General features: G+C 41.2%; 1 protein-coding gene across 1 annotated transcript in view; it reads right to left on the bottom strand.

Annotated features, from left to right (window-relative positions):
- The window catches only part of Aox1 (aldehyde oxidase 1), a 64,137-nt gene that overhangs the window by 9,592 nt on the left and 41,039 nt on the right, over positions 1-13,506 (bottom strand). The window contains exons 23-29 of the mRNA XM_042667002.1: positions 13,032-13,119; positions 9,605-9,691; positions 8,701-8,892; positions 6,799-7,026; positions 3,584-3,679; positions 1,721-1,849; positions 991-1,065 (exon numbers count right to left, since the gene is read on the bottom strand). Of these exons, the coding sequence (XP_042522936.1) occupies positions 991-1,065; positions 1,721-1,849; positions 3,584-3,679; positions 6,799-7,026; positions 8,701-8,892; positions 9,605-9,691; positions 13,032-13,119 (895 nt within the window). The remainder of the gene's footprint in view (positions 1-990; positions 1,066-1,720; positions 1,850-3,583; positions 3,680-6,798; positions 7,027-8,700; positions 8,893-9,604; positions 9,692-13,031; positions 13,120-13,506) is intronic.

Here is a 13,506-nt window from a genome sequence, read left to right as displayed (position 1 = left end):
CCCACTCCTCAGCCTTGGAATCATTTCTAAGTGAAACTCACTAAATAATACTTGAATAGGACTCTGTGTGTGTGTGTGTGTGTGTGTGTGTGTGTGTGTGTGTGTGTGTGTGTGTGTGTGTGTGCTGGGAAAGAGGAGTATATGTCAGTCCTAAGGCTTTAACTCAGGGCCTAGGAGCTGTCCCTGAGCTTTTATTCCTCAAAGCTAGATCTCTACTTCAGTTACAGTTCCACTTCCGGCTTTTTAAATGGTTAATAAGAGTCTCATGGACTTCCCTGCCTAGGCTGGCTTTAATCAGCAATCCTCAGGTCTCAGCCTCCTAAGTGGCTAGGATTATAGGTGTGAATCACCAGTACCCAGCTAGACCGGGATTTTACCCATGCAAAAGTAATATTCCATAGTAATCATTACACATGGTCTCAGATTTTACAAATACATTCCATACCATTTGGTAATTTGTAGTCTATTAGTTTAAAATGTTTGCTAGTTGACCTCAGAATGTGTGGCTTCTCTTTCAACTAGAGTGTAAGTGTACCAGAAGAAGAAGGCATTTCCATGTCAGTGCCTGCTACACACATACTCAGGGGCCTGCTTTCTATTTATGTTAGAGTACCTGCATGCTTTTTACCTTCATAGAGGTGATTCCACTGTTGCTTTTCTATGTTAGGAATAGTGGAATCAAAAGAATCAACAGAAAGTACCAGAAAGTAGGTTTTACAGGATGCAACATTCATTAGTTCTAGCTTAGTTCTTAGTTCATTAGCTCTTCGCTTCATTAATTCTAAAGCAGGAGTTATGACAGAAATAACTTTTTCTTTTCTATAATAGAAACATCTCTCGGATGAAAGAGTTCTTCCATTATATTCTGATAGGATTTTTACATGAAGAAGGCCTCTGATTCTCATTTTGTAATGATGGTAGCCCTTCAACTATTTTTGTAATCGCCTCATTTTTATCTAACAAAAAATACTGAGAATCTACAATTCTCACCCAGTCTTTCCAAGTTCCTCCAGGATTCTTGTTGATGATGGGTTCAAGGCGCTTCATAAGAGCTTGACAAGCATCCTAGGAATTAGAGATTATGTTTTAAATTCAAATCATCATCACAATTTCACGCAGATGCCAGTTTCAAAACAACATGGAATGTCCTCCCGTGGGCTTATTTAAGAGGGCTGCAGAAACCCAGACAAGCAGGAGACCACCCCATAAGAGGGTGAAGTGGAAGTGCCCTGTGGTACAGGCATGCACATGCACGTATCAGGTGTGAACCTTAGAAGCCATGCTAAGTTAGGAATTAACAGAAAAAATGGTTGACAAACCACAAACCACTGCTTTCAAATGTAGTCTTACGTTACAGGGAAGTTTGCTGGGGTAGCAAGAAGCCCGAGTGGAAGACAACAGAGCTGGGGTAGAAAGACAGAAACCATTTTCAAATCTGTGGTAAGAGTCTGACTCAAGGTGATAATAACATAACATGGCAGGGGAAAGATCTACAGACATTTCTGACAGAGTTAGAAGGACTGCTGACCAGTTAAATGTCAAGAGCCAGGGAGAAATAGAGGTGTGTTTGCAGCACAGGCAAACGGCTGGGTGCTATAGCCCCGATTGAGCTTGACACTGGAGGAGAGAGGCAGGAGAAGGGCGAATGTTACGTCTGAGCCCAACTACAGATTGGCTCTGGGAACTCTAAGGACTTTGATGTCACAGACGTGGTTTTTACCTTTACTGCCAGCCCATTAAGGTCTGCCACCACAGACCCTCCAGAGATATTTGTGTTAGGCACCGTTTCTGTGCTTGTCCCACGCAGGTGGACATTTGACATCGGCATCTTTAATTCACGGCTGGCCACCTGGGTTTTTGGAGAGAGTTTATTTCCTTATACCATGGCTGGTTGTAGACCCAGGCACCAGTGCACACTGTACAAAGGATGGGGATAGGCTGCGGAGTCATGAGTTCTTGAAGGCACAGGAAGCTCCCCCATTTTTTGATGGACAGTGCGAGGGCTTCACCTCAGACACCGGGCACTATCTTTTAGTGTTTTCACTCTACCACTTAAGCCACAGCTTCACTTCTGAACTTGTGGTGGTCCAAGATAATAATCACAGACTTACCTGCCTGGGCTGGCTTTGAGCCACAATCCACAGATCCCAGCTTCCTGAGTAGCTAGGATTACAGGCTTGAGGCACCAGCACCTGGCAGAAAATTTCTCTTTTTCTAAAGACCCTATAGCCAATCTGGGCTCCAAGTTGGACACACTTTCTTTCTCTGTCATTTTCTTATGCATGAGAGCCTCCCGGAGAGGAGGGGAAGCCAAGACAGGCAGAAATGTTTCATTTGAATTTTTATAATCACATCTCCATACTCCAACTATTCTTGCTACACCTACCGCAATCCTCTGCAAAATTCTAGCAAATTCCCCATTATCAAAAATAGAATTGATGCTTCTCTCCTATGTACGTTTCTGGAGATGCCCCAGAAATAAGCTTCTCTTGTGAGAAAGGACAGCAGGCTCAGTAAACATGAGCATCCCAAGAAGGAGGATATGGTACTGGGGCTGAGTGTCAACACAGGGCTTAGAAGGCTGCTTTGTTTTTTTATTTATAATACCAGAACAAGCCACATTGCTGACCTCATTTGATCCAAAATACTCTTTCCTGGTAGCAGGGTGGCTTGCTAGAGTTTGCCCATAACTGTCCAAGAAGAAGGCATCTACCAGAGCACATAAGTTCTCAACATAAATGCCTTATAATGCAAACACTGCACCTCACCCCCAAAATGAAGAAAGGAAAAGAAAGGGAAGGGAAAGGAAAGGAAATTATTAACAATTCTCTTTTTGTAGGGCTAGCGATGAAACTTAGGGCTTTACACGTGCTAAGTATGAGCTTCTACCACTGAGCTATAGCTCAGCCCCAACAATTCGTAATGACAGGACAAAGTAGTCACCTTGGTAAGATTAGATGGGGAAAAAGCCATAAAGTTACCCAAATAACATGTTAACCTTTTCTTTTTTGAGAAAGGAAAGACCTCAAGGTAATAAATACTGCTAAATTGTGGAATCGTGTCCTTTTTGTCTTTTAATTTTCTGCCTCTTTTGAATGCTTTATGGCTTATGATGTTACTATCAATGATTAGCAAAACAGAAACTAGTTTAAAATTAAAATAAATGATCTCAAAGGAAACTAGGAAAACTAGCAGTGTTTAACTACAAGAATCAAACTTGATTTGTATTAGATGGTTCAAGCACTTAATATAGAAGGACAAGAAATAGTGTACCACATCAGAATTTACATATTATTTCATTGCTCAAGAAAAAGAAATTTAAAAATAGTAGTTAATATGTTTAAAGGAGAGAAGCAAGTAACACCTCACTGCTACCTTCTTTAGCAATAAAGACTTGTTACTTCTGGTCCTCAGTTATAAACTTGACTTGTTTATTACAAAGTTTCTTCTCAGAGATTAGTAGCTTGAACTATGAAAACCAGTCTCCCATTCTTTCAGAACGGAAAATATACATTCATAGTTTCTACCTCATGAACACATATGCAAGGAAATGCCAATAAAATCCAGCAATTTGCATTCTTACCTGAATCATTTTAGTGTGGACACCCTGCCCCATTTCGATTCCACCATGAGTGACCAGAGCTGAGCCATCTAGGTAAATATGGACCAGGGCAGCAGCCTAAGCAGAGAAAGATAGAGAACACAGAGAAACTCTTCTGTGGTTGATATGATCACATTTATATCAAGTAAAACACTTTCTTTAAAAATCAAATTTTTTCATGCCTGACATAACACGTATTACCTAAGCTGAGCCAGGGCTGACGTGAGTTCCGCCTTGTGATCACCCCACAAGAGACCACACTGTCCCTGGAGCTGTGCATCAGATGCCAGGTGATGCCAGAGGCAAGGGGGTCGGGGCTGATGCTAGCTTCTGTTTGGTCACACTTTACTGTCCTCATGCCATGTGACACAGAGTTTCACATGCAATAATTGCCCAAGAAATGTTCAACAGATGAATTTGCCAGAACATAATGATCTGATCTGTTTTTTAAGTTTGCAAACTAAGTTTTCCCAGATCTGTGGCTTGACTGACATGCAATTGGGCTCTGTGTGTGTGTGTGTGTGTGTGTGTGTGTGTGTGTGTGTGTGTGCGCGTGTGTGTGTCCTCTGTTGTGTGAGCCTGCTGGTGACGGCACTCTGCCTGCAAGTCCAGGGCAGCCTTTCTGTTGAAGACTGCTGGGTAATTTGTTCCACATGGTGCGCAACTGGCCTCAGGCTATTAACAAGGTCAAATTTGGTTCAGTTAAGTGGCACCACTGGATGGCTCATTGTGAGCATCACAAAAGATACTTTCACAAAGCTTCATCTATAAAATCAGCACAAATAAAGGAATGGACCACATGGCTCTCCAATATAAATAGAGGAGTTTAGTTGAGTGAAATTTAAATCTTAAGCAAGAATTTCTGGTATTGGTGAAGTTAGCTCTAATTCTGAAGCTTCCCCATATACCAAAAGCATTCACAATTTGGGCTCCTACTCTGTGCCAGGTGCTGTACGGAAAAATGTCCTGGAAACACAGAGGTTAATTAGCTACAATCTGTGTCCTTCAGAGGTCACAGTGTAGGGATGAAGCATATTTTGGTGACATGCATTTAACCCCCTCAGCTATTGGGCAAGGGCTACTTCAGTTTAGGGGTGGGACAGTGTGGGATCTGAGGTCACGTCTTTGTTTGGTTACTCACTACCTGGATGACTTTGGATAAGAGAATAAATTGAGATAGGTTCCGTTTCCCTCCACATAAAGTAGAATGAATCACAATAGAGAGACTAGACAAGTGGGACATTGCAAACCCCAGCCCAAGATCTTCTACAGAGAAGTAGAAGTAACATCAAACATTTCGAGTTCCTGCCTCTGTCTTGCTGCAGGACCGAGGCTTTCAGGATGTGCCTTCAAGAAAGAAGCCTGACTCTGGTCTCAAGCTCTTCTCTTCAGCCTTGAGCAAGCCTTTTAAGCACAGAAGGATACTGGTGGAGCTTCTTTGTAGCCTCTGAGGATGCATTTGTCCTGCTGGCTCTTGCCTAGTACCTTTTATGGTTGTACTGAATCCCTCAGTCCCCATCAAAGGATGGCTTGGGAAGAGAACGTTGGGAAGTGCCCAGACCTGAATTCTAACCTTGGTCCAGTTTCTGCCAACTATGGGACTTGCAAAACAGAGAGAATTTTCCCCAAGATCCTGACCACTGTGCTCCAGGGCAAATGGTCTTTACTGATCTCTTTGCTAGCTGCCAGCAAATAGGCTTATCCCAAAAGTGTACAACAAGAGTCACTGCTTACAAACCCCTTTCCCAGTGGGAGCTTCCTTTGCTCTGCTCCCCTCTGAAATAATGGCATTTGGCTATATAATCATATTTCCCTTTGTTTCTCAGCCATGGTTTCTGGACTCTTTCTCCCACCCCTAAGTAAATATTGTGCAAGTGGCTAAATGGCTCAGTGTTCATTTTTACTGTCATAACCAGGCAAGGAGTGGCAAGAGTAGGATTTAATACCTGCTTGTCATTCTCAATAAAAATTGCATGTAAACATTGTAAGGATGGAACCAGAGCTCTGCTAGGTTCACTGTACAATGGATGGGTGGATATGGAATGGAGGAAGGACATTCTTTTGCACTGGATATTTACATTTATTTATGTGTATGCATCCAGGAAAATCTTTGCATGTATACATGCAAGAGCATAGATAATGAGAGTTCTCACCACAGCTACACAATGAGCTAAAACATAGCAGCCCTTTACCAGCTGTTAGGGTTAAGTTTCATTCAAGAATAAAGAGGTGGGAACAGCAAATGGTATTTAGCATTGAGGGGTCTGTAAGAAGCTGTGGAGCAGATTCCCAGTCTTCCTTTTCATACCCTTAATAGCATTGTAGTGAACAAAGTCCTAAAGTTGTGTTTTAAAAAGTTTTTTTAAGTGGATATTTTTTTCTTGTGAAAATACTGTACGGAGTGGTTACAATTACATGAGCAAGATAATGAGTACATTTCTTATCAAGCATTGTAGCCTCCTCCTTTGTTTCCTTTTCCTATTCCCTCCTCCCCCCCACCACCAAAGCTGTAAAGTTCATTTTCGACATAACGACTTGTACATCTCATTGTTGCAATGGGTCCACCTGTAACCCTATTTAAATGATTTGTTTTTCCCCTTCCCCTCCACAAATTATACCGACATCAAATACAGTGAAAGCAGGGGTTATACCGTGGGGAAGGGACATACAAAGCAACAAAGAAATAATCTTATAAATGCGTTAGAAACAATTGCATGAAAGAAAAAAAAACATTTGAATACATATCTTAGGGTTCATTTTCCTAACATCAACTTATCTGACCTTTTTTGCTTGATTAAAACGTTTTTTGAATGTTTTTAGTTTCTGAGTTTAGTTTATCCAATCCTCCCAAATTCCGTGCAGCCTCCTGGGAGAGGAGTGTTGCTCCCACCCTCCTACTTCACCCAGGGGCAGTCCAGGCTTAGGGAAGTTGTCTCCGCTGTTTATTGCCAGTATCAGACGAAAGTCTCAGGTTTCTAATTTATGATCAAGAATTATTTCACCACATGTAGAAATGTAAACAGAGGAGCCCTTATCTTCTCTGGAGTAAAGCTAGCTTTGCTAACAACATTGCTGACATTTAAGAAGTGGATATCGTAAGCTAATGGTTAATCCCACACAGCAGAAACCTTTTCCAACCCCTTGGCTTTGTCTATGCAGATTCCAGCTGTATTCCCACAAGTGTATGAAGAACTAACCTGACCCATGGAAACAGAGCCAACTCCAATAGGAAATTTCAGTGGGACTATGGCCAGTCCTTTCTTCTTCCAGTAATTCTCTCTGTTGAACTTATCCACTGTGGCTCTTCTCAGGGAGAAGGAAGACTTAGCCAGACATTCTCTCCAACACTGGATTAGACGTGTGGCATTAATCTCTTGTTTGTAGGGTGTTTGATCAATTCCCATGTACATATTTATTGTTCGAACCTATGAAAGAAGAAAAGAGATTAAAGGCACAAAGCAACTCAATAGATTAGTTTCATCTATGTGTTGTTCTTCTGGTCTAGTTCTGTCCATCCTCTAAATTCCAAGCTGGGTTCCACCTAATTCTTCCTGAAGCCTTTCCCAAGGCACAGGTTCTCATCTTTCACTCTAGATTCTATTAGCATGCACCTACATGGATCAATGCTGCTCTTGTGAGTTCAAAGGAAGGAATTCTTTGCTTATCTTTCTATATAGGTCACCATAGCCCTGCTGACTCTTAATGCTAGTTGCATTTGTGGCCATTTGTTGAAAGATATCCAGGCAAAGTGATTTGGATTATCCAGATGCTATAGAACAATGAAATCCCTTACAAACTAAGAATCATTGGTTCATGACTGTAATCCTAGATACTTAGGAGACTAAGACCTGTGGACTGTGGTTTGAAGTCAATCAAATTGAGAAAGTCCTTCAGATTCTTATCTCTGATTAACCACCAAAAAAATCATTGTATTTGATGTTGGTATAATTTGTGGAGGGGAAGGGCAAAAACAAATCATTTAAATAGGGATACAGGTGGACCCATTGCAACAACGAGATGTACAAGTTGTAGAACTTTACAACTTTGGTGGGGGGGGGGGGAAAGGGGAGGAGTGGGGGAAGATTGGAAGGGATGGGAAGGGGAAACAAAGGAGAAGGCAACAATGCTTGATAAGAAATGTACTCATTACCTTGCCCCACATAATTGTAACCCTTCTGTATGGTATTTTCACAATTAAAACAAACAAACAAAACAGGCTCATGTGGAAGAGCAGTAGGCCTTGAACAAAAAAGCTCAGAGTTGATGCCTAGGCCCTGAGTTGAAGCCCCAAGACCTACACACATGCACACACACACACACACACACACACACACACACACACACACACACACACACACACACACACACCACAAAGACCCCTTACTTCCCAAACATAGAGGGAAGAGTAAGTATAACTGATGTCAAGAAGGACAAAGAAATTAGAAGATTCTACTCCAAGACATTTGAAGCATTGAGTAGCATTCTTGTGTTTCCAGAATTGGCAACCAAGTTGTCTAGCTCTATCCAGTCACACCAGAGCCAAGCAGAATCCAGCACCATTTTCCTGAGCCCCCACAACTGTGAGAAACAGACTTCTGCTACTTACATAATAATCCAGCCAGGAATATTTTGTTATGATAATGGAAAAATGAACAAATACAAACTCCAGCCAATAGAAATTTCTCACTCAATGGGCAAGAAACAATGTTTACTCCTCAAAATCCTATTTCCAGGGGTTTAGAGAAGTCTGAATAAGACAGGATTGCTATCTTCTTAATGTGTATTAACTAGCTGACTGGATGACCTGGGACAAACCTTTATCTCATTGGATCTCAATTTCTTCATCCTGAATGACCCCCAGCAGTCCTCCCATGTCAGACAGTTGACTTTTTTTGTTGTTGTTCGGTAGTGAGGCTTGAACTCTGGGCCTGGGCGCTGTCCCTGAGCTCTTCAGCTCAAGGCAAGCACTCTACCGCTTGAGCCACAGTGCCACTTCCGGCTTTTACTGTTTATATGAGGAATTGAATCCGAGGCAAGCACTCTACCACTGAGCCACTTTCCCAGCTGACATTTTTTAATAGTGAAATTGATTATGTTACCTGCTGAGGGGATAAACCACATTTGGATGCCACTTCTGTAATACAGAACTCAGTGATCAATCCTGTCTGAGGAAAGCCAAACCCACGAAGACTTGTGTTGGATGGCAGGTTGGTTCTGCATGCCCGACCCAAACAGCGTAGGTTGGGAAACTTGTAAGCATTGTCCATTTTCAGAAGTCCCATTTCTATCACCTGGAGAAATCCAGAGTCAATGTGGTAAGACCCTTATCCTTCCGTACCTGTTTTGCCATTCTGAGACCTTTCTATATCTCCTTTCCACATCTCAACAAACATCCTAAAACACACCATTCCCCCAGTTAAATAGCTAAGTGATTTTTTTTAAGAACCTGAGCAAGTTTCCCTTTGAAACCATTCTTCTTTATATATTTTAGAGTAGTATATTTTCATTTCTACACTTCAAATATTTCTAAAAGCCTCAGAAATAGTCATAAGCCCTAAGCACTAGGTCTGCAGAATGAAATTTTATGGAAAACAGGAAAAAAAAGGTATTTGTTCTATTGCATTGATTCTCAGAAATAGGTAGCCCTCTCTACACCTTTGGGAGATAATTGGCAATATTTCACGGTATTTTTGGTTAAGACTGGAAGGTAGGGTGTCATTGACACGGATTCTGCTAAACATCTTGTAGTTCAAAATTTCAGGAAGGCCAACATTGAGAAAGTCTGTCCAATGCGTGCACCTGAGAGCAGAGTTCTAAGTATTCAAAGTGTGGCAATAACACAAGATCGCTGGGCTCCACCTGTGATTACCAGTAACATTAGACTATTCCAGCATGTGGTCTCTACACTTTTACAATCAAATATTGTTTAAAATTGAACATTTTATGTCTTGGACCATCTTATACAATATTTGTTAAAGAAAGTGAATTGCCTTGCACACTTACCATTAATGACTCATCTAGGGTGCTGCCTCCATTGCTGTAATGCTCCATCTCCAAGGCCAAGATTCTGCCATCATTCATGAACCCAACCTAGAAGAAGAAAAATGGCCTTTGATACTGGCGGGGGGGGGGGGGGGGAGTCTCTCTGAAGTTTGCTTTGCCCTTTGGGAATCTTCCACACATTGAAAAAGTTTCTTGATAGATTTTACAGTTGTTTCTTGACATGTAGCTATATAAGCTAGCTCAGTAGTTTTAGGAAAGCTATATAATCTCTCTGGTTCTCTGTGAAATGAAAATGACTAAGGCAATACATGGACAACATAGACACACAACTGATACATAGCAGTCTACATATAAATCATTAATATTACTATTATAAATACTGTTCTTGTCTATCCTCACACTATTCTCCATTAGAAAACATTTTTTCCTAGCATGAATCATCACCAGGATGGCTTTAGTAACCATAATACAGGGTCTTCCATAAAGTCCTCTGATAATGGACATTTCTGTTTAAATGTTCTGTCATTTCTATTTAATGTAAACGATATCATCATTGTCCTTCCTTCCACAAGGATCTCTCCCTCCAACTGGTTTCTTTCTTCTAGAACCCTCCAAGCCATGTTTATAATTTTATTCTCCATTGTATTTGCCAAGCTTTTCTACACTCTTCGGATCAGACCCAACTGCTTCATGTCTAAATGCATCTGTGTCCTGGTGGCCTACTGGCCTGGTCCTTGCCTCTCTCTTGGTCATCTTCTCGTGATCATCATGTAAACTGCTCCAAACACCCACGTTCAGTGATGGCACTTGTGATCAAGTCATCTTTCATTTTTCTCACATTAGATCAAACTAACTTTCCATTCTGTGTCTCTAGGCCCCTCAATCTCTCATCAATGCACACAGCCAGTCTTATTTCCAGTATTTTCAGTTCTAATTCTTCCATCTCCTTACTCTCATATCAAATGTGTCATGATCATTCTATGTCTGTGTATTTTTACTCTCACTCATCTTACTACTTGATATGTGTTCTTTCTGCCCCTCTATTCTTGAAGGCCTTCACCTTGTCTTAGAAGTCTTCTGAACATACTCCAACTTATATGCATCTCTTCCCGTAGATTTACTTTGTGTACTTCATCTTTTACCCTGCAATTACTGTGTTTCCATGCTGACATCATATGTGTAAACCTTATTCTTTTTTAAAAATAAAACCTTATTCTTTTGTGGAAGGCATTCCTTCCCCAACTTCTCCCCCAAAATAATTTTCTCAGGACAAAGTTCACCTTAATAAATCGTTTAAAATTAAACTAAGGGCTGGGAATGTGGCTCAGTGGTAGAATGCTTGCCTTGCATGCATGAGGCCCTGGGTTCGATTCCTCAGCACCACATAAGCAGAAAAAGCCAGAAGTGGCACTGTGGCTCAAGTGGTTGAGTGTTAGCCTTGAGCTGAAAAGCTCAAGAACAATGCCCAGGCCCAGAGTTTAGGCCCACAACTGACAACAAAACAAAACAAAACAAAACCCCCACAAAAACAAAAAACTAAATCAAGCTAAAAATTCAACTTAGTGTGAAAGAGATATTTTTATTAGCTTCTAGAAATATGTATGTAGGTATACCTGTTGTGGTAGAGACAATGTTAGGCATTCAACAAATCCTGTAGTCTTGTTCTAGATACGCAGAAAGACCATGTTTCCTAACCACCCTTGTAGATAGGTGGCAAAGTTATTGCCAAGGATATTTAAATTCAAGTAAGGTCCACTCCTCACAGGTCTGGTGCCTGAAATTCATCTCCCATGACACCATCTCCTCCCTCTTCCCTTGCTGCTGCCTGCTATGCATAATCCTGTAGGAAACTCAGTCTCTGGACAGAACTATCCTATAGAACTTCCTATAATGGTAGCGATATTCTCTGTGTTCTTTGTCAAATATGGTAGCCATTAGCCACGCATGGATATTAAGCGCTTAAAATATAGCTAGTGTAACTGTGTAACAGAATTTTAACTTTCTTTTTTTTGGGGGGGGGGTCCGATCATGGGGCCTGAACTCTGGGCCTGGGCGCTGTCCCTCAACTCTTCAGCTCAAGGCTAGTGCTCTACCACTTGAGCCACAGCGCCACTTCCGGCTTTTTTCTTTTTGCTTATGTGGTGCTGAGGAATCGAACCCAGGGCCTCAGGCATGCAAGGCAAGCACTCTACCACTGAGCCACCTTCCCAGCCCCTTAACTTTCTTTAATTAAAGTAAATTTAAATATAAATTGCAATAGTCACATACACCTATTGGCTATATATTAGATGGTACAGTCTGAGGGGACTAGTTGCCACCAGATGAAGAAAACTTGGATCCCTGAATGAGTTTTGGGGGGCTAAGTCTTCCCTTCCCCACTCCCCACCACCTCCTTGGGGACATTAGGCTGTTACTTGAATAAGAAATTACTTAATACACATTTAAAATCCCGAGAGTCTTTAGTTGTTTGTCAAAACAGTTAACCACTCTGGCAAGTAGAATGATCTCTTCTAAAACAAAAGAATAATTATTTGCTACATGGGTTAGGGAAATGAACCCTAAGATATGTATTCAAATGTTTTTTTTTTCTTTCATGCGATTGTTTCTAACACATTTATAAGATTATTTCTTTGTTGCTTTGTATGCCCCTCCCCCACAGTATAATCCCTGCTTTCACTGTATTTGACGTCGGTATAATTTGTGGAGGGGAAGGGGAAAAACAAATCGTTTAAATAGGGATACAGGTGGACCCATTGCAACAATGAGATATACAAGTCGTTATGTTCAAAACGAACTTTACAACTTTGGTGCGGGGGTGGGGGAAGAGGATTGGGTGGGAGGGTGGGGAGGATGGGAAGGGATGGGAAGGGGAAACAAAGGAGGAGGCTACAATGCTTGATAAGAAATGTACTCATTATCTTGCCCATGTAATTGTAACCCCTCTGTACAGTATTTTCACAACAAAAAAAGAAAAAAAATTATTCGCTACGTGGAAATAGGATACAGTTTTAGAAGAATGCCCTTGATACATTAAAAATGAAAAACCCATTTGCAAATAATTACAATTTCACATAACACTGTTGTTATCAGAATTATTCTACTTTACCTCTTATATATGTGAAAATAAATACAGTATCAGATCTACTTTCATAAATTTATATACTCACAGGTTTTCTGGTTATTCCCACTGTAATGGACACATTTGAGCTAGTACTTTTTCTCTAATGGACACATTTGAGCAAAGCAGAAAAAGCTTTTTTGAGCCAGCCAGTAATTAAGCAGCACAAGGAACACAGAGTTAAATAGGAATACCACTTGTTCATCTGCCCATTGTGACTCCCCATTAGATTAGTCAAATGCTGCCCTCCGCATTTACGTAATGTTCTATTTGCAACCTCAGACCTACTCCCACCCGTTTTCTACTCACTTTGAACTTTCCCAGGTAAGGGTGGCGGCCTCCAGTTATTAACATGTCTTCTCCTCGTTCCAGAACGCAGCGGACTGCACGACCATGTCTGAGACAGAAAAAAAAAGGCAAAGGGTAGAAAATTCTTATTAAGTAGTTATTATGTGGCATCATGCAGCTTCTAGGGAGAGCTTGAGTGATATCCATGCACATCACAGAAGAGCAAACCTACTCCCACACAGCCTCTTCTGACTGCATCCTGGCTTCAGGTTAGAGCATACGCCTGATGTTAGCTACTTTGGGAGAGAGGCTCTTCGGTACCAAAGGCTCCAGGGTATTGCTATGTGATATTTCTCATTGTGAAAGTACAAAGGTAAGTGATCCCAAGGCCACACATTAAACTAGTTATAAATGGAGGAGCACAAGTGGTATCTGACTTTTAAGAATTCCTGATAGGGACAAGTCTAGAATCAAGGTCTTCTTGTTTCTCAAGATA

Source organism: Dipodomys spectabilis, unplaced genomic scaffold (assembly GCF_019054845.1).
Source record: "Dipodomys spectabilis isolate Male_0828 unplaced genomic scaffold, ASM1905484v1 ptg000373l, whole genome shotgun sequence".
NCBI classification, from domain to species: domain Eukaryota; kingdom Metazoa; phylum Chordata; class Mammalia; order Rodentia; family Heteromyidae; genus Dipodomys; species Dipodomys spectabilis.
Note: the sequence above shows the minus strand (reverse complement) of the source record. Positions and strands in the feature narration are given on the sequence as shown.